The sequence below is a fragment of the Peromyscus californicus genome, unplaced genomic scaffold (genome assembly GCF_007827085.1).
Source record: "Peromyscus californicus insignis strain IS unplaced genomic scaffold, ASM782708v3 Scaffold_12__1_contigs__length_115047231, whole genome shotgun sequence".
Taxonomy (NCBI): domain Eukaryota; kingdom Metazoa; phylum Chordata; class Mammalia; order Rodentia; family Cricetidae; genus Peromyscus; species Peromyscus californicus.
This window is the reverse complement of record NW_026294413.1, coordinates 63,603,927-63,624,999: the sequence shown is the minus strand read 5'-3', so window position 1 is coordinate 63,624,999 and position 21,073 is coordinate 63,603,927. Positions and strand designations below refer to the sequence as shown.

Sequence of the window (21,073 nt, the reverse complement as noted above, 5' to 3'; positions counted from 1 at the left end):
GTCTTCTAGTGCCTCAGAGGCCCTGCTTTGTTGGTCCTTGACTGGCTGAACAGGGGTCGGCCTAGTCGGCCTCGGCAATGCCAGTCCTCCACCGGGGAGGGCGCTGTACAATCGGCCAATGGCGCGACCCTGCCAGCGCCAAGCTCGGTTGGAGACGCTCTGCTCTCAGCCAGGATCTCCTCGGTGGTTGGGGGTTTGCGGAAGTGTTTCTAGGCGACAGCGCTCGCGGACGACGCCTGCGCAGTGGTCGCCGCCGGCGGGCTGGCTGACGCTGGCGGGTTGAGGGAGTTCCTGCTGGTGGCTGTCACCGCCCCGTTTCTCTCCTCCCGATGGTGCGCTCCTGAGGCCAGCTGCCTGCGGGCGTCGCCCCGTGATGGAGCACATCCGGACGACCAAGGTAGTCGGCGGGAGATCCTCGCGGCTTCCGGGGTCCATCCGGCAGAGGCGGGCGGGCAGTTTGGGGGTGCGGGGCCTCAGCTGCGAGCCGGCAGTTTAGGGGGTGCGGAGGCCGTGAGGACAGCGCAGGCGCCTTGGCAGGAGGTGCTTGGGGAGTCGACCAACGGTGGCAGCCCAGCGAGCTCCGCGTTCTTGGGGCAAGATGGGGGCTGCTTTTTACTTTGGGGGCTTTCGGCCGATCGCCGCCTGGCTCGCCCGCAGCCGGGTGGGTCCCGCATCCTCAGTACTAGTACTGTGCCGAGTGAACTAGTCTTGCTTTGGCTTACGTGCCCCGCCCGCAGATTCGGGGTGCTAATGTTAGAGCATCCGAGCCCGCTCACTTTTCTAGTCCTCCAGCCACTTAGACCTGGTACTTCTGTGCTTCCAACTTTAGGCATTGTCCTAAGTGTTGGGAGCCAGCTTGACAGCAGTTATGCAGAAGGGGAAAGGCTATGTCATATTGTAAAAGGTCCATGGAATTTCCCCATTACTGAGCGTGTCAAGTCCGTCCTTTATTTTTCTGTGTGAAAGGAATTTAGAGAATGAACGATTTTTTTAATTTTGGAAGTTTAAAAACTGATATGACACCGACTGTTACTCACACACAGTGCGTTAGCCAAAAACTTCAGCTTCAAAAGGGAACAAAACAGAAAATGGAGATCGATGGGTTTGAATGTCATTTTAAGATGGGAAAAACAATTCTCCTGGCTTTACCAAAGCCGTAACAGTCACTTGCTACCTGTCCTAAAGATCTTAAAGTTACAGGTCATTTGGGAACAAGCTGAATTACCTTCATTGTTCTTTAGAACGTTTCATAGCCCTTTACGTTATGGATAACATAATGTGGATTTTTGTTAGGACTTATTTAGGAGTTTGCCTAACCTATTTGTAGTAAACTTGGAGATGCTGAGAATCCAGCTCCTTTTCCAAGACTTTTTTTTTTCTTTAAAGAGAAGGAAAATAAAATAATTGAAAAGTTTGAGTTGCTGACATTTAAAATTTGAAAATGGGAGGGTGATTAGATATCCATTGGAAGGCAGGGAAGAGAACAGTGGACTGGAGAGCCAGTTCTCGACCTGGCCACAGGGCCCGAGCAGCTGTTGGATCAGAAACTGCCTTTTACTCTTTGAACCTCAGTGCAGCTCTCATTTGCTTGCTGCTGTAAATCACACACACACACACACACACACACACACACACACACACACACACACACACACACACACACCAGTGAAAGCAAACTGAATCCAGTGAGCAAAACACACTATCCCTAAGTGAATGGTGAGAGTGAACACCGATGTGAACATAAATTGAACCCCTCCTTCAATTTATGATTAATTGATAAATATCTCGGGCTTTGCGGCAGCGGGGGGGCGGGGGCAAGTATAACTGGAGCTTTTATGATCTTGAAGACTGTTCTTGATTAAGCCTGACTTTTCATGATGGGCCCATGCCAGTGTTAGGTAAGGGTGCTTTTTGCTGGTGTTTAGGTAAGGTTTCTTTAGGTCTTTTTAAAGGTTAAGAGCTTTCCATCTGATTTCCTACTGAAGTAGCTTCTTAGGGGAGCTCCTTTGTTACTCTGTGTGTCGGTTGTAGCATCTGCTCACTTCTCTGGAATAATCTTAAATGGGTGTAATCTTAAATGTCGACGACAGTGGAACAGAGGTTTGTTAGGTATTAGTGTGTACACACTTGACTGACACTGGGCAGACCACAGCAAGATCAACACGAACCTCACGATGTATCCTGATAATTATCATGTAGACGGTGCCATTTCCTTAAGTCATTGTTTGGAAAAAGAGCATATTCTTACGCAATGGCTTTGAACGTGCCAGTCTTTGTTATGTGTGGTCTTCATCTAGACATATTTAATTTGCTGCAAAAAAAAAATTATATTTCCAAACCAGAGATAGATTGCTGTTTTAAACTCTGTGTAGTTTATTTAGTATGATCAATAATTGTCTGTAGGGCTGTCAAAATGGCTCACTGGGTAAAGGCACCTGCTGCCAAACCGGGCATTGGTTCTCCAGAACCCATGTGGTGGAACCTACGAATTCCTAAAAGGGGCCCTCTGACCTCCACACAGGTTCTTGGCCTGTGCTTGCCTACCACCCCCCCCAAGTAAAAGTAATAAACAGTTTTTAATTGGCTAGAATGCTGTATGACTGTTTGGTGATTTTTTTTATGTTGTTTAACAACTGTTTTTGATAAGTAATAGTTAGCTTCTGTTGGCAATTATATCAGTGGACACAGTTATGTAATAGTGTCATAATTTCACAATGTTCACATTTCACACATATGTTAATTCATTAGATATTGTGATTGTGAGGGTTTCTTTTAATTATCAACTTGCCACAGTGTAGAATCACGTGGGAAAGGAGTCCCAGTGAGGGACTGCCTGGATCATGCTGGCCTGGGAACATGCTTGTGAGGGTTTTTTTTTTACTAATTAATTTTTAAAATTAATTTCTTAATGTTTTTCTTAATTTTTTTCATTGGGGTAGGAAGGTCCAGCCTGATGTGGGCAGCAGCATTTTTTTGGGGTCTGGGTCCTGAATGTATAAAAGTAGAGGAAGTAAGAAGACACATTCATGCATTTATTTTCTCCTGCTCTTGACTCTCAAGCCTCTGCTGCTGTGACTTTCCCTACAATGGTGGGTTGTGACCTGGCGTTTTAAGCCAAATAAATCCTTGCTTTATGTCAGAGTATTTTATCACAGTCACAGAAATGGATCTAGGACAATCACTGATTTGAAATTATTCCCAGCAGTGGTTTTAGAATCTCCATTTATAGATGAGGAAGACATTGGTGAGTTTGAACAACCTGCCAGGTTAACCACATGTGGCAGCAGTTAGAATTTAAACTAATGTCTTAACTTCAAAAGCTAGGTGTGCTTTTCCCAGCATGAATAGTTTCAATAAAATTGTTAAATTGGTGTTCGTTTAGAAAATAAAAGCTAACAGGTTCTTCAAATTTATCATAAGTAATAGTAATAATATATTCTTATTTTTGTATCATTTCGGACTATTATTTGCTTTGTGGTCTGCTATTAGAGATTTGTTTTTTAGCTGAGTACTAATTAGATAACTTTCTGGCTCCAAAATTCAGTGTTAGGTATGTCATCCTATTTTTATCACGTTTGCCTTGACACCGTGTCTCACTGAACCAGATGCTCAACCTTCCAGACAGGCTGGCCGAGCTTCTTAGGTCTCCTGTCTTCCCTCCCCCAATGGGGGCCACAGGCACGTGGGACTGCCCAGCTTTTTACATGTGTGCTGGGGATTCAAACTGGGTGCTTGCGTTTGCAGAACTAATGCCCTTACCCACTGAGCTGTCTCCCAGCCTTGAGACTTTGCATTTTGTTTTGTTTTTTAGTTTTAGTTTTCAGTAGATTTATTTGTTTTATGTGTGAGTGTTTTGTCTGCATGTATGTTTGTGCACCATATGTGTGTTTGGTGCCTAAGGAGGCCAGAAGAGGGTTGGATTCTCTGGACCTGGAGTTACTGATGGTTGTGAAATGCCATGTGGGTGCTGGGCACTGACCCTGGGTCATCTATAAGAACAACAAATGCTCTTAACCAGTGACCCATCTCTCTAGCCCCCAGTTTTGTGTTTAGAGATTGAGTTTTATGTGTATGAGTGCTTTGCCTGCATGGATGTATATGTTCCATATGCATACCTTGGTGCCCACACAGGTCATGCCCTGGAACCGGAGTTAGGGATGAGTGTGGGCCATCATGTGAATCCTGGGAACCAAACCCTAGGGTCTCTGTAGGGGGAACAAGTGCCTTAACCACTGAGCCAATTCTTCAGCCCCTGAGGTCTTAGATTTTGAGACATACTTGAATACTTGCCCCGGAGCAGGACACCATTTTGTCCCATGTCACAGGTGAGAAACCTGCAGTTTGTCAAGATTAACTCACCTGTCTCAGCAGACTGAGAATTAATTATTGGCTCACAGGTTGCTAATAGGAGCTGGATTCTGAGAACCAGGGCTTTCTGATACAAAACCTCTCTCTCACTACCACACTCTCCCGCCTAGCAGAATAGTTATCTAGTGAAGAGGTTAGAGTGTGGAGGCAGGGCAGCGTGGGTAGGAGTGGAGACGAAGAGATAGATGAGGGCAACTAGGCGGGAAGGTTTTGTATAGTGATCAGTTCATCGTGAGGCTGCTTAGCTAGGGGAAAGGTTGAGGGAGAGAAGCAGATGCGGATGTCTAGGTAATCACTGAGAGTTTATGTAAGAGGATACTTTGAGACCCCATAGAAAAGAGAAGGGATGTTAGAGCCCAGGGACCTGCAGAAAGGTGCATACAGAAGTCAGGGTGCTGAGGTGGGAGAGCTGTGAGGCAGAGGGGCAGAGAGGACCCTCCTTGCCCTAATTCCCTCCTCTGTGCCCATTGTGCCCCGCTGTCTTCTGCTCTGGCCAGGCACTGTTCTCCACAGTAGGAAACCAGGCAGCCGGCAGTGAACTAGACAGCTGAAAACTGCTGAGAAAAGGTATTCCGAATCAGGAAAGACAACCATAAGCAGAGTTGATGGATCGGGGCTACACTGTGTCCTCAGATGGCGGTCAATGCTGGGAGAGCAGTGAAGCCAGCAAGGACTCTGGAGATTATCAGGGTGCTGTCGGAGGGACAACACAAATTGGAAGTGGGGGGAGGGGTGGGCCACAGAGGCAAAAACATTGCCCTTTGCTGGCCTTGTCGCTAAGAACTAGTGAGAAAGCCAAAGCAGAGTGGGTGAAGGAGGTTTCTATAGAATATTAAAATTGGTGGAGGGCAAGTTATTGCAGATGTTTGAAGGCCACTGTAAAATCTTTTTAACTTTTTGAAGTGTGTGTGTGTGTGTGTGTGTGTGTGTGTGTGTGTGTGTGTGTGTGACATGAGCGCTGCAGTGTGCGTGTACAGGTCAGAGGACAACTTACAGGAGGTGTCTCTTCTACCATGAGTCCTGGGAATTGAACTCAGGTCATCAGGTGTGGCAGCAAGTGCCTTCACCCATGGAGCCGTTAGCCACCTTTATAAATCTTCGCTTTTACTCTGAGATAGGAAGTTCTGTGCTCAACATTGTAGAAGAGCAAAGTGAGATAGAACTGAAAAGTTCCCACTGGATTTATGCCCCGAGAATATTCTTTTCCCCTTTTAGGAAGTCCATAATTGCTTCGTTGATCATTTATGCTGCCAGATGTCCTAGCAACTGGACCGAAGAGTCAATGCCCTCACTTACCGTGTGCCGCATGCACATCAGCATACTGTCCTCTTCTTTTTCCACAGCTAGTTCTCCACAGAATGTCTGTAGACCCATAAGAGCCTATAGTTCTTTATAGTGCTCTGAGAAAACCTTGTAGAAAATTCTAGACTACTCTAAGAAGGGGGGATTTGTCCCTGATTGGGTAATGAACTGGGGACAGAACTGAAATTACCAGTAAGAATTGTATTAGCAAAGTAAATGGGTGGATGGATGGTAGAGCAAGGTCAACAGTAACTGTTTTCTAGTAGTTTTTCTACTTGTTTTTAATTTATGGCACATGCATGGATTACTGAATGAATGTTTACTGGTCAGCTGCTGTAAATGGTAAAGGCAGCAGGGGGAGATAACAGAATAATGAGACAAAGAAGAATCCCGTTTTATAAATCCCTTGAATGATTTCAGCAAGGGCTCACTGCTATACTGTGGGCATTTTCCTTATGAGAAGTAAGTTCTCCATCACAGTTCATCTGAGGTCACTAAGCATCCATTGTCCCAAACACTGTTCTAGCATCTGGAGGGACTCAGAAAGAAAACAGGAGCCAGTGACTGCCCTGAGGTATGGACCAGTTTTTAGTGGGAGAGATGGACACTGGAACAGGCTTTGATCTTAGCTCTGTTGTCCTCTAACAGTGGTGGAAGGAGCGGAGCTTGAGGGGGGTGAGTGGATGAGTCAGGAAGACAGTAGGATGATGTCCAGTGCTGGCAACTCCATGTGGATGGCATAACCTAAGTCACGTGTGAAATGCAGAGTTAGGGTTGTGTTTGTGAGGGGGTGGGGAAATCAGCAAGTCATGGCTCTTAAGATGTTTAAGTGCAGACAGCATAAGGCCAGGCTAAATGCTCACTCCCCTGCCTCGGGCACTGCAGGAGACCAGCACAACATAGGATCTATTAGTCTGTACTGGGAATGCAGAGCTCTGAGGGACCAGTAGTTAAAACTGGAATGAAAACTGTGAGATTGTCTCCCTTACAGACAAACTTTGTAAGTAAGTGTACTATATGGGAAAGAAAGAAGTCACAGTTTAAGGCTGGAGTTAGGGAAGCATTTGTCTTTAGCTTAGCTTGGACTTCCTTTTAAAACAGACTTCCTGTTTGTTCATAGCCACACCCTTTAAAACCCTTTTTTATTTTCTCCCAGGAGCTCTTTGAAGTATTCTAAGTCATTGATCTCTCTCTGCAGTGGTGTTAATACTTTCCCCAAACCCTTAGCTCCATACATGTTCACTACTGCTCTTACTAAAGGAAGTAAGGTAAGAGAGAGCTAGTCGGGGTCTGGTCTCTGCTGTTGGCTTTGTCCCTTTTCAGCGACACTTGGAGAGGAATGGACAATTGTTGGTCCTGTTTGTCTTTAAAGACATATAAATTGAAGTTTTAGTTTTCAGTGTGAGAAAATGAAGCCATATTTTTACTTGAGGAAGAAATGGTCCTAGACAATGAAAGAAATGTTGACCTTGAAGAGAAATCTTTATGGAGCAGAAAGCTTTCTCTACTACCACCACCACCCCTACCTTACCCCCCATCCTCCACCCCCTACCCCCACGCAGTCCTCCGTCCCCCATTCTTCCTTCCTCAGCCTCTCGAATGCACCACCACACCTGGCTTTCCTATGTTCTTGACAGTCAATGTAAAATGACCACTTGTTATATGTCAAATCCATTGTCAGACCTGAGTTGTGGTAGACCATATCTCTTGAGTTTCCAATGGGAGGTATCCATACTTAATTTATTGTCTTTACCATGTAAATAAAGTCTTGTATTAAATATTTTAATTACATTTAAGTTTTAACTTATTTGAACTGTGATATTGTAAGTGAGAATCCTCTGTGGAAGTAAATTATAGAGAGGGAAGAAGAGTGAGATGATCAGCCTTTTAAGTGGTGACTATTGATTATTCATTTCATAAGGGGAGTTTTTGTTCTTTAGCTGGCAAGAGGTAAGTAAATATGTCAGGAAAGTATAGAATTAATGATCTAATGGTAAGCTGTCTGGTTTGAAGATCTACACAATGTAAAGAATTGTACACAACCTCTTGTGCTGTGCATTAAACATTATGTTGGTAGCACCTATTTTACCTGTTTGTCCTATAAGATGAATGACGTCAAATTTTAAAGCTATAGTCTCTGACTAGTCCCAGTCCCACTCTGCACTCCTGTTGCAGCTGTGTGTGTGTGTGTGTGTGTGTGTGTGTGTGTGTGTACACACCAGTATTAATAGACACGAATACTGTTATACTTCTGTAATGTGGACATCATTAGCATCCTGGACACTGTAGGAGGCCAATGCAACTTAGGACAGTTTGTGTCAGGGAGCTCAGCAAAGAGACAAGGTGACATATGTAACAAACTAGCTTTCTAAATAAGTCAGAGTTACCTTTGGAGGTGGGGCATCAGTGAGTCTAGGAGAAGGCTGGTCACTGGACTGAGTGGAAGAGAGCTTTGTAGGAGAGCAAGAGCCAGAGCTGGCTGGACGGCAGCCATGTTTGATGCAGCGGTGAGGGGAATATAGAGCATAAGCTGGAGCTTGCAAACAGTGGTTTCCTGATTTAATTTCCCCAGTCGTATACTTCTAGAACTTTATATGATTACTTGATTTTCCACTTAAGATAAAATTGGATAGTGTTATGTGGCAAAACTTCTTTCGGGGAGACACTACACATATCTCTGCTCACCTCAGATAGGGAGCCCACAACAGACCAAAGTGTGTGGCCTTGGCTGTCCTGGAGCTTGCTCTATAGATGCTCTGTAGACCAGGTTGGCCTCGAGCTCATAGAGATCCACCTGTTTCTGCCTCCCAGTGCTGGGATTAAAGGCTTGTGCCACCGCTGCCCAGCTGAGAGCGTCCCTTCTAAGTGGTTTGGTTGCGCTAAACCTTTCCAAGGCAGCTCAGCTGGTTTCTAGTCTCTACTTCTTCCAGGCAGAGGGTGTGGTCTCAGAGTTGTTTTTGCAGTTTGACTTGTCTGAGAATGACTCTCAGCAGCTTTATTGCCTACTCTGGAAAGGGGACATCTAGTGAACCTGGTTGGTTTCAGGGACTTCCTGAAGCTCTTTTGAGTTGGTTACCTTCCTGAGTAAGGAGGATAGGGATGTTTAGATCTTGGAGGAAACTGCTGCACAGCAGATACTAGGTGCTCTCTTTGGCAGCACATACAGTAAAGTGGACTCCTAGATGTGAAAAGTACCTTGCTCACACATACTGCACTACTTGTACATGAGTGTTGGTGTTTCTTACAATCTTCCCTAGGTTACATTGGCATCTAAATTATATCTGTGTTGCTTGTGACTACTTGTGTTCCTCCAAGAGATAGATGAAATTTTACCCTGAATATTAAGCATCTTCTTTGGGACCAAAAAGGGAAACACCATAATGACAAATGTGTTTCCTGGGATTAAAAAATTTTTGTTTAGATACCTGAAAGGACCTCAAAGTTGGCACAAGACATCCCAAGACCAAGTTCTCAGCACAAAGGAGATTTATTTGCCTCAGAGGTCAGAGGGCAGGGAGTAAGAGACAAAGACAGGAGATAGAAGACTAGGGAGAAGGAGGAGGGAACAAGGGAGAGGGGGTAGGGATATTTGTCCTGGAGGGACAAAGGACTGCCTCTGGACAGAGAGGAGACAGACGGGACCCATAGGCAAATGGCAGTTTATAAAGATAAAGGGAAACTCTGTGTTAGTATGAGTTAGTTAATTTTAATTGGGCATGTTAATTAAGGTAACTAAAGGGGGCTTTTGATTGCTGGACTTCAGTACTTTGATAATTTGACCTTGGTAGTCAATCTCAGGAGGAGGAAGTGGCCAAATAAGGGACTAGACTTGGTGGCTATCTTTAGGGATGTAATCTACTGGTTTAGCAAGGCAGAGGGAATGGGGGAAGGGCAAGGCCTGCCAGAGCCATGTTTGCCATGCTCAGGCCCACTAGAGTCCTTCAACTACTGTCCTGGTTAGCCTTAATTACCCACCGAACACAGTGTAGGGTCCTCTGAGAGGAAGAGCCTCAATTGAGGAATTGCCTACGTTAGACTGCTCTGTGGACGCGTCTGTGAGCCTTGATTGTTAATTGATGTAGGGGACCCAGCACGCTGTGGGTAGCACCATTCCTTGGGCAGGTGGTATTGAGCTGTGTAAGCAAGCCAGCTAAACCTGAGCCTGTGAGCAATCGAGCAGCCTTCCTCCATGGTTTCTGCTTCAGGTTTCTGCCCTGACTTTGCTCAGTGATGGCCTTTGACCTGAAAGTGTAAGCCAAATAAACCTGTTCCTCCCCATGTGTTGCATTTGGTCAGTGTTTTATCACAGCAACAGAAATGAAAATAACTACTTTGGAAATGCAAAATAACATCTTTTTCTTTCTTAGGTTGAACAAGTAAAGTTACTTGACCGGTTTAGTACCAACAACAAGTCACTGACGGGAACACTGTATCTTACGGCCACACATCTATTATTTATTGACGCTCAGCAAAAAGAAACCTGGGTAAGACCATAGCAGGACTATCTTCTGTAGCAAGAACAATGGACTGATTGTTTAATCACTGCTTATTTATCTCCACCAAATTTTTTTATTAGTTTTGTTTTTGTTTTTTATTTTGAATAGGGTCTTGCAACTGGCTGGCTGTCATCTTCTGGAGAGCTAGGATTATAGGCATGTGTAACTACTCACAGATCAATCAAATTTTTTCTGTTTTCAAGTGACTTCTGCCTGCCTTCTATGGGTCATTAATATCATTTGTAATATGGAATTATTAGACCTTTTTTTTTTTTTTTTTTTTTGGTTTTTTGAGACAGGGTTTCTCTGTGTAGCTTTGCGCCTTTCCTGGAACTCGCTTTGGAGACCAGGCTGGCCTCGAACTCACAGAGATCCGCCTGGCTCTGCCTCCTGAGTGCTGGGATTAAAGGCGTGCGCCACCACCGCCCAGCTATTATTAGACCTTTTAAACCTGTGTAAAAACTTAGAAAATGCCTTTTTGTTCCTTCCGTTTTTTTAAAAGTCTAGGTAATGTTTGTGCATGTTAACAACCATATGGATTGTATAGTATATTCCATAACATTTTAGTGTCAAATTACAATTAGGAGGTTTCTTTTTTGTAACTTTAAACATTGCAGTATATTTATATAAATATTACGTGTGTGTGCACGCGCACACGCGCGCGCGTGTATATCCCCAAATATGCATTGCATTCATACTTTTAAGTACATTTTAAAGTGTACATATGCAGATAGAATTCAGTGGATACTTCAACAACATGTTAGGTTTGAACTGTGTAGGTCCACGCATATGCTGAGTTTTTTCCTTTTTTGGTTTTAAGATTTATTCTTATGTGTATGTGTGTATTTCTGTGTAGGGTTATGTGCATGTATGAATTCAGGTGCCCATAGAGTACAGAAAAGGGCATTAGCTCTCTGGAACTGGAGTTACAGGTGGTTGTGAGCTCCTTGCCGTAGGTGCTGGGAACTAAACTCAGGGTCTCTGCAGGAGCAGGAGCAGGAGCAGGAGCAAGGGTCTCTGCAGGAGCAGGAGCAGTAGGTGCTCTTAACTGCTGAGCCGTTTCTCCAGCTCTTCTTTCTTCTCCTGTTTGTTTGTCTTTTTTTTTTTTGGTTTTTCGAGACAGGGTTTCTCTGTGTAGCTTTGCGCCTTTCCTGGAACTCGCTTTGGAGACCAGGCTGGCCTCGAACTCACAGAGATCCGCCTGGCTCTGCCTCCCGAGTGCTGGGATTAAAGGCGTGCGCCACCACCGCCCGGCTTTGTTTGTCTTTTAGATTACAATTTGAACAAAAAAACAAAAAAAACCTTACAGGTAAGTCATGTAGTATAGGAATAGTTCATAAATTAAGAAAAAGTTAAATATGTCATGGATGCATTAAACATATGGTCATTTTTTTCATTTACTGTTATAAATGAAAATCTGTTACACAGATTTATCCAAATTTACACATATAGACACAAGGTGTAGAGGGTGCCATTCGGAGTTACCATACTGCATAGTAGTGTGTTAGTGAAATGATTTTGTAGCCACTTCTCTTTCTAGTGCAGCAAGATCAACCATGGCACGAATCTACTTCAAATGCTGTGGGCTGCTGACCATCAAATCATGAGCAGATGGTGCTTATTTCTCCCAGAAATTGCATAGTGCAGTGAAACGTGATGGCCCAGGGACCTCATGTATTTACATGTGTCTAATGTGTAATATAAAATATGTTAATGGCTATATTACTGGAAGTACGTGTAGTCAGATTATTAGCGGTGAAGTGGGGGGAGCCAAAGTTAAGCTTGGGTTTTTACCTTGTTGATGCCCCCAATCCTGTGATGTTGAAGGGTCAACTCCGCAAAATCTCGTGTGTATCATTTCTTTCTACGTGCTGGGGTTTCTTTTGGACATTTTCCTGTAGAAGTGCACGTTTAAACTTTCATATTGTTCCTTCATAATGACTGTTTCAGATGATTCCTCTCAGTGGAGTGTTGGGTTTTCCTGTGTCCTCAGCAACACTGACGTTGTCACCTTAAAGACCCCTGCCTATCTAATTCAGAGGAGCAACTGCCATGTCAACTAGCTGAGTCCAGAGATGTCATCCCTGCAGATGTTTTGGCTCTTAAGTTTTCTATTAGATTACCTATCCTTTTTATTTCTATTATTGACTTTTAAAATGATTTTAATTTTTTGTGCTAGAGAAGGGTTTTGACTGTGCAAGGCAAACATTCCACCAGAGTTCCATCCCCAGCCCTGTCTTCTGATTTCTGAGTTCTGGGTTTTGATGCTTTATGAGAGTGTGTGTCATCATTGGCTTTTCCCATTTATAGCTAGTCTTTTGTGTACGTGTCTTTTAATAAAGTTTACATTTTTAACATAGGTTTTTCAGTTTTTTCTTCTGTGGTTTTGTTCCTCTGTAGTACACTTAGGAAGCCTCCCTGTGTGTGAGTGTAAGGAAGCTGCTTCTGTGGTTTCTTCTTCTGAAGATTTCAAGTCTTATTGTCCATCTGGGAGAGACCATGGGGTATGGTGTGACATCCTGCTTATTTGGTACCATGTACTGACTGCTTCATTCCCTTTGTCACTAGACCCAGCTCTCTTCTGAGGAAAGCTTCTGTGTCTGTGGGGGCTGCTGTCCAGCGGTCTGTCCTGCTCTTTTCGCATATCGACTACACTTTACCTGCCTCACTTCTTTGTTTTTTTTATTTTGTTTTGTTTTGTTTTTGGTTTTTCGAGACAGGGTTTCTCTGTGTAGCTTTGTGCCTGTCCTGGAACTCACTCTGTAGACCAGGCTGGCCTTGAACTCACAGAGATCCGCCTGCCTCTGCCTCCCAAGTGCTAGGATCAAAGACGTGCGCCACCACTGCCCGGCCTCACTTCTTTGTTAACAGTAGCTTTTTATATGTGTTGATATCCAAAATTGCTGATCCTCTCAGCTTGTTCTTCAAGGTTGTCATGACTACCGATGCCTTTTCTTCTCTTAGTCTCTCATTCCTTTAGCAGATATTTACTGAACACCTGTTGTGTTTTCATATCACTGTTCTAGGTGTTTTGGAAATAATAGCCAATCTTAGCCTAAGACTTTAGTTCTCATGGAGATATACTCTTGCTGGGAGAGACAGATGATGAGTAAGTAAAATGCAAATTACACGCTATGTAGGAAAGGGGACGGCGTACTCCAGAGGGAGTGCCTTGGCCATGTTTCTTACAGCCCTGATGAGTTCAGGTTTTGTGATCCCCATTTCATAGGTGCAGAAGTTGAAGCCCAGGGATGTGGTGATGCAGACAGTGTCACCCAGTCTGGGCAGAGTAATAAAGGGAGCTTATTAGGCAGTGCAGTGGTGCAGTGTTGGCTCAAAGGCTGGCTCTGCTGCTCTCAAGCTGTGTGACTCTTTCAGGGTGCTTCCTGCTGTGACTAGGTTACTATCAGACTGAAAATGCCAAAGGACATCCCAAGGCTGGGGAATGGGGTGGCCTTTCTTCCGAATCCTCTCCTTTTACCTGGGAGAAGTTTACCCAGGTAACCCTGACAGCTTTCCATGGTGTTGAGTGTTGGGATATTGGGACGTTTGGAAACACCTATTTGAATGGAAGGCAGTGATTGCAGCTTCCTGACATTTTTGATATCTTGGCGAAGATGGATTATTGCAAGGAGAGAAGGGAAGGTAATGGCAGACCCAGTGTTTCCTCTTAAGACCTCTACAAAAAGGGCATAGTGAGCCGGGCGGTGGTGGCGCACGCCTTTAATCCCAGCACTCGGGAGGCAGAGCCAGGTGGATCTCTGTGAGTTCGAGGCCAGCCTGGTCTCCAAAGCGAGTTCCAGGAAAGGCGCAAAGCTACACAGAGAAACCCTGTCTCAAAAAACCAAAAAAAAAAAAAAAAAAAAAAAAAAAAAAAAAAAGGGCATAGTGTCTGTCATCATGGAGCACTCGTGAATATTAAATAAGAGAAAATAGGCAAAGCATCTGTTAAAGCAGCAGCTCAGTAAGTCCTAGCTGTTCTTACCCTTTTCTGGGCAGTAGAACCAAGATGAAAGGTTGTCTCTGCCTCCCAGGGCAGGAATCACACACCCGGAGGTACAGCTCAGAGTACGCAGACTCTTGTTGTCTCCTGTAGCGTTGGCCTTCGTTGATGTATGAACGCAGCAGGTAAGGTAAGGTGCTTGCAGATTGAGGGTCAGCAAAGAGATGCCTGTGCTCCCCTCTCCTCGTCTTTCCTGCGGTCTTAGTAGTGCATCCCATGGGTCTCTCCTGGAGTCTGTGTAGTGGGAGCATTGTGGTTCTAGAAGCGGCCTTTCTGACCTTGGGCCCTCTTTCTCACTGTACAGATAGGCATTCTTTTACACTCACGTGATGTCAGGCTCCTTTGTCACTTTTCTGAAAATGACTTGGGGTCTTAATGGGGTCCTAATAATGATACAATGTCATCTCTAATTCATTTGTCTTATAGGTTATTGTCCCTCATTCGCTGTGGAGATGGCACTGTTAGATGGTTGTGAGCAACTGTGCACTAGGCCCACCAGTGCACGTTAGTGAAGTTAATTCCCCAAGTGTGAGCTCTGTCTGTGTCGGAACCATTAGTGCAGTTTCCATGGACGCATTATCTCATTAAGACTTTTCCAGGCTTTTCTCGATTACTTATATGTGTTTAATCTTGCATGTCAGCCTTAGGTTTAATAGGTACAGTTAATATAATTATTAACATAATATAATCATAATTATATAGCACACATACAGTCATCCATCCTTCATTTTTCGACTGAAAACAAACAGATACAAAAAAAAAACCCTACTAAGCAGGATGGAGTTTGTTGCTGCAGCTTATGATTCATTTTAAGGTTAATTTAGGACTTCTGGATCTCTTCTGTGATTGACTTTTTAATTATTCAGGAACCTAAAAGCTATTCTCCAGAAATTTTTTCTTTAAGTATTTTTTTTTTATTATTTAATATATTTAATTTTTTTTTTAATTTATTTTGCAATACAATTCAGTTCTACATTTCAGCCACGGATTCCCTTGTTCTCCCCCCTCCCGTCCCCCTCACCTTCCCCCCAACCCCTCCCCCCCATTCCCATCTCCTCCAGGGCAAAGCCTTCCCCACAGACTGAGGTCAACCTGGTAGACTCAGTCCAGGTAGGTCTAGTCCCCTCCTCCCAGGCCGAGCCAAACAATCCTGCATAGGCCCCAGGTTTCAAACAGCCAACTCATGCAATGAGCACAAGATCTGATCCCACTGCCTGGATGCCTCCCAAACAGATCAAGCCAATCATCTGTCTCACCCATTCAGAGGGCCTGATCCAGTGGGGACCCCTCAGCCATTGGTTCATAGTTCATGTGTTTCCATTCATTTGGCTATTTGTCCCTGTGCTTTATCCAACCTTGGTCTCAACAATTCTCGCTCATATAAACCCTCCTCATTCTTGCTAATTGGACTCCCAGAGATCCACCCGGGGCCTAGTCATGGATCTCTGCATCCAGATCCCTCAGTAGTTGGATGAGGTTTCTAGCACAACAATTAGGGTGTTTGGCCATCCCATCACCAGAGTAGGTCAGTTCGGGCTGTCTCTCGACCATTGCCAGCAGTCTGTTGTGTGGGTATCTTTGTGGATTTCTGTGGGCCTCTCTAGCACTTTGCTTCTTTAAGTATTTTAAGTGGCTAGAAATGGTATTGAGAAAGAGTAAAAATTCTTAGTAGCAAACAAAATATCAATAGCAATGGGGATGATCATCTTATGTTTTCAAAATGCCATCAAGCCATACTCTATAGTGAGACTTCTTTATTCATACTCTTAGTAAACATTAATTAAAATTTTTGTAGCACTTGGGAAGGAAACTGGGACCTTGTGCATGATAGGCAGGTGTTCTGCTGAACTATGACCCCAGCCCCTCATTCAGCCAGCATATAATGACATGGAAAGAACTAACAAAAATGACAACATCTTCTTGGCTCAGGCATCCAGTCGTTAAAATGTGTTAAGTATGATAGCACATAACATTTGAGACTTTACTGGAGCATTGACATTTATGTACTCTGGGGAAGAACGTATATTAGTGCTTTGTGTGTTGGTGATGAGCGTGTTTGTTTATGCTGTAGATACTACATCACCATATTGCTTCTGTGGAGAAACTTGCTCTGACCACTTCTGGGTGCCCACTCGTGATTCAGTGCAAGAACTTCAGGATTGTGCATTTCATCGTTCCCAGGGAAAGAGACTGCCATGATATTTATAACTCTCTGCTTCAACTGTCAAAACAAGGTATGTTGTTCTTAGAGAGCAAAACTCACATACTTGATTGAGATGGGTTTTCCAGCAGGCTTTAAGGTGTTGCTATTATTTTACCTTTACGTTATAGTTAGGTTGTATGTGCTATCAACCCCTCAACCCCTCAGTGGTCTAGAACTCCCTCACAGTGGTTTAGAAATAATGAAGCTACTGCTTTGAACTGTAAGAGTGGGGTAAGAAGGAACTGTATAAGGAGAGACTTTTATAGTACAGCCTGAAGTTACCTTAGATTATATTAGCACTTTAAAACTTAACTGATAGGCAAGTAGCACATTGTGTATGTGTTTGTGTGTGTGCGGATGAGCTGTTACATGTGTGCATGTGTGGATGGAGGCCAGGGTCCAGTGCCTTTACTTAGGAGCCATCCACTTGGTTGTTTGAGACAATCATTTGGGACCCCGAACTTGCCAGTTTAGGGGAGGCTGTCTGGCTGTAAGCCCCAGGGAACCACCTGCCTCCATCTCCCCTGCACTGGTATTACAACCATGTGCTACCACACCTGGTCTTTTACTTGGATGCTGGGAATTGAACTCAGGTCTTTTTGTTTTCATAAAAGCACTTTACTGACCAACCTACCTCCTTAGCACCTCACTTTTTTTTTTTTAAATGTGGGTTTTCTCTGTTAATGAAAGAGGTATTACTAAATGGAAAGTCATAGAAGGTCATGGTCCTTTAGCAGCAGTGGCTAGGGTGGTAGATGCACCAGAGACAAGAGTAAATCCTGTCTTAGTAGATGGAGGGTTGGGAGGGATAGAAGCCCTAAAAACGAATCTTACAACTACCCAGGCCTGGGGCTTTGAAGGCTTCTGTCCCCGGCATGACTTGGATTACTTGTTAGCATGGATTTCAGTTGAGCAGTTTAGATGGAGGTCCACACGAGTGACCTAGGTGCACATAGAGCCTGATACATTCCATTGTCCTAGATTGAACCAAGGTATATAGCAAAGATGGTTGTGAGCTAATGTCCTTGTTGATTCGGGTCTATACTGACCTCTAAGAATGGGTAATTCTGGGGCTGGAGAAGATGATTCAGTGGTTAAGAGCACTGTCTGCTCTTCCAGACGACCTGGTTTGATTCCCAGCACCCACATAATAGTTCACAACCATCTATTATTCCAGTCTCATAGGATCCAATGCCCTCTTCTGGCCTGAACAGGTACCAGTAACAAGTGTTACCCATACATAAATGCAGCCAAAACACCCATGCACATTAAAGTAACTTAAAAACAATGTGTAATGCAGTTTCCTGCTCTCTCTGCCATCTCTGTTTTGTTAGTTATTGTTTGATCCCTCTTTCTTTCTTAGATTTGTTCTCACTGTGTTGCCTATGCTGGTCTCAAACTTGGAGTCCTGCCTTGGTCTTGTGAATGCTTGGGTTTTAGGCTTAGACTACACCTGGCCATTTCTAGTTTTTTGTTATGGTATTTTGTTCGCATTGCATTTGGAGAAAAAGTTGAGTAAGAAGTGTCTATTTTTGTTTTAAAAATTTTACATTCAAGAAAAAGGAAAAGCATGCAATAGAAGGTTTAACCTTTAAGGTACCTTTTGCTGTGACTTAAATCTTGAGTCTATACATATGCCTTTAGCTATACTCATTTGTTTTATGGAACTTAGAAAATATTAAACTCAGGTATGTTCATGTCTTAGCTACCTCTTTGAAAATTTTAAAGAAAAAAAAAGAAGAAAAAAATCCTGAAATCATTTTGTTTGTAGTCCACTGCCTTATAAATTATATTATATTGACTTTTATTGTTTTACAGCAAAATATGAAGATCTCTATGCATTCTCTTATAATCCCAAACAAAATGATTCCGAACGACTGAAGGGTTGGGAGGTCATTGACCTTGCTCAGGAATATAAGAGGATGGGAGTGCCTAATGGAAAGTGGAAACTCTCTGATGCCAACCGAGAGTACAAGGTAAGCTGGCCTCTGGAGCAGTCAGAACAGTTTCAGAGGGCGACATGTGGCAGGGTTTCAGCCGTCTGAAGAACAGCGTGCTGCTCTCACTTCTTAAAATACTTTAAAGGTGTGCTTCTTTTTTTTTTTTTTTTTAGCCTCATGATTTCTGTCCAGTTTTTTTTTTTAATCTCTCTAGTTTTTTTTGTAGTTACTTAGTGCTATGAACATGCCTCTTAGAACAGCCTTCATTGTATCTCATTGGTTGTTTTATATCTGGGGCACAGCTGCTGCACCTGATCTTATCACTGCCTCAGCTGCTGATTGGGCCTCCATAGCCACCACCCAACTGCCTTCATGTAGGAAGACAATTGTTGTTTTAACTAAGCCTCTATCCTTTTATTTTACCAATAAAGACGCAAGAGCCAGATGCTGGGGTGAAAACCTGCTAGCTCAGAGAGGCAGAGAAAGCAGCCAGCTGACCTTCCTCCTCGGATGCCCCAAACCAAAAAGGACCACCAAACTCAAAGTCCCTCCCTACTACTTCTTGTGCATCTCTCTATCCGTCTTCTTGACTCCCTCTTACTCTCTATGGCTACTTCCTGTCAACTAGTTGCTTGCTTCACCTCTTGACCTATGATTGATTTTATTTAATCCTGTTGACAAAAAGCAGAAAACTCTTGGATTAAGGGTGTGTACTAGGGCTGGGCCACACCATAGAGGCAGGTTTTTCCAGTAAATAAGGTAATCTCAGGGTTCATAGTGTGATCAGATATCTTGCAACACCCATAAAGTTTGGGTATGTTGTGTATTCATTTTCATTCAGTTCTGGAAAGTCTTTAATTTCTTTCTTGACCCATTTCATATTAGGTCATGAGTTGTTCAGTTTTCATGAGCTTTCTGTTGTTTCTGTTGTTGATCTCCAGCTTTAATCCATAGTGGTCAGACAGGATGCAGGGAGTTATGCCAATTTTCCTGTATTGTTGAGATTTGCTTAGTGTCTGAGTATGTGGACAATTTTGGAGAAAATTGAGATGCAGAGAAGAAGACAAGTTCTTTTGTGTCTGGAAGAAATGTTCTATAAATATCTGTTATGTCCATTTGGTTTACAACGTCCATTAGCTCCAGCATTTCTCTGTTTAGTTTTTGTCTGGATGACCTGTCTATTGGTAAGAGTAGGGTATTGAAGTTTCCCACTCTCAGTGTGTGGGAGTCAATATGTGATTTAAGATACAGTCGTGTTTCTTTTATGGACTTGGGTGCCCTTGTGTTTGGTGCATAGATGTTAATAATTCCAATGTCATCTTGGTGGGATTTTCACTTGATGAGTATGTAGTGTCCTTCCCTAGCTCTTCTGATCAGTTTTGATTTGAAGTCTATTTTGTCAGATATTAAGACGGCTACAATGATTACTTCCTAGGTTTATTTGCTTGGAATATCTTTTTCCATTTTTTTTACCCTGAGGTGTTAGATCCTTGGTGTTGAGGTGTGTTTCTTGGATACAACAGGATGGATCCTGTTTTCCCATCTATTCTGTTAGTCTTTGTCTATTCACTGGGGAATTGAGACCTTTGATATTGAGAGATATCAATGACCAGTGATTTTTGTTTCCTGCTATTTTAGTGGTGGTGGTGGTGGTGGTGGTGTGTGTATGTGTATGTGTGTGTGATTATGTGCAGGTGCACACTTCCCCTCTTGATTTTGCTGGTCTGGGATTATTTATTCCCAGTATTTTTTTTTTGTGTGTGTGTTGTTAACCTCTTTAGATTGGAGTTTTCCTTCTAGCACCTTCGGTAGAAATGGATTTGTAGATAAATATTGCTTAAATTTGTTTTTATCACAAAATGTCTTATTTTCTCCATCTATGGTAATTGAAAGTTTTGCTGGGTATAGTAGTCTGGGCTTGCATCTGTGGTCTCTTAAGAGTCTCTGTAGAACATCTGTCCAGGCCCTTTTGGCTTTCAGATTCTCCATTGAGAAGTCAGGTATAATTCTAATAGGTCTGCCCTTATGAGTTACTTGCTCTTTTCCCCTTGTAGTTTTTAATATTCTTACTTTGTTCTGTATGTTTAGTGTTTTGATTATTATATGCTGAGGGAACTTCTTTTCTAGTCCAGTTTTTTGGTGTTCTGTAGGCTTCTTGTGCTTTGATGGGCATTTCTTTTAGGTCAGGGAAATTTTCTTCCATGATTTTGTTGATATTTCTGTACCCTTTAGTTGTGTTTCTTCTCCTTCTTCTATTCCTTTTCTTAAATTTGGTCTTTTCATAGTGTCCCAGGTTTCCTGGATATTTTGTTCTAGGAGTTTCTTTAGCTCTAACATATTCTTTGACCAATGTATCCATTTCTTTTTATCATGTTTTCAATATCTGAGATTCTCTCTACCATCTCTTGTATTCTGGTGCTGAAGCTTACCTCTATGGTTCCTGTTTGAGTTCCTAAATTTTTCATTTTCACACTTCTCTGAGTTTGGGTTTTTCTTATTGATTATATTTCCACTTTCAGGTCTTGGTCAGTTTTATCTATTTCCTTACACTGTTGGTTTGTGTTTTCATAGATTTCTTTAAGGGATTTATTAATTTCCTCTTAGAAGACCTCTATTGTATTCATAAAGGCTGTTTTAAGGTCTTTTTCTTGTGCTTCCACTATGTTAGAATACTCAGGGCCTGCTGTAGTAGGTTTGCTGGGCTCTAGTGGAGACATACTGCCTTTGCTGTTATTGATTGTGTTTTCACTCTGGCATCTAG

The 21,073-nt window shown here is 43.1% G+C and overlaps 1 protein-coding gene across 2 annotated transcripts in view; it reads left to right on the top strand.

Annotated features, from left to right (window-relative positions):
- Positions 1-238: 238 nt before the first annotated feature.
- Positions 239-21,073, top strand: part of Mtmr6 (myotubularin related protein 6) — a 42,669-nt gene continuing 21,834 nt past the window's right edge. Inside the window, exons 1-4 of one of the 2 annotated variants that reach the window (XM_052733054.1) lie at positions 239-397; positions 10,038-10,154; positions 16,241-16,403; positions 18,191-18,348. In XM_052733054.1, the coding sequence (XP_052589014.1) occupies positions 374-397; positions 10,038-10,154; positions 16,241-16,403; positions 18,191-18,348 (462 nt within the window). In that variant the 5' untranslated portion in view covers positions 239-373. The remainder of the gene's footprint in view (positions 398-10,037; positions 10,155-16,240; positions 16,404-18,190; positions 18,349-21,073) is intronic. The other variant, XM_052733053.1, reaches the window with a different exon arrangement.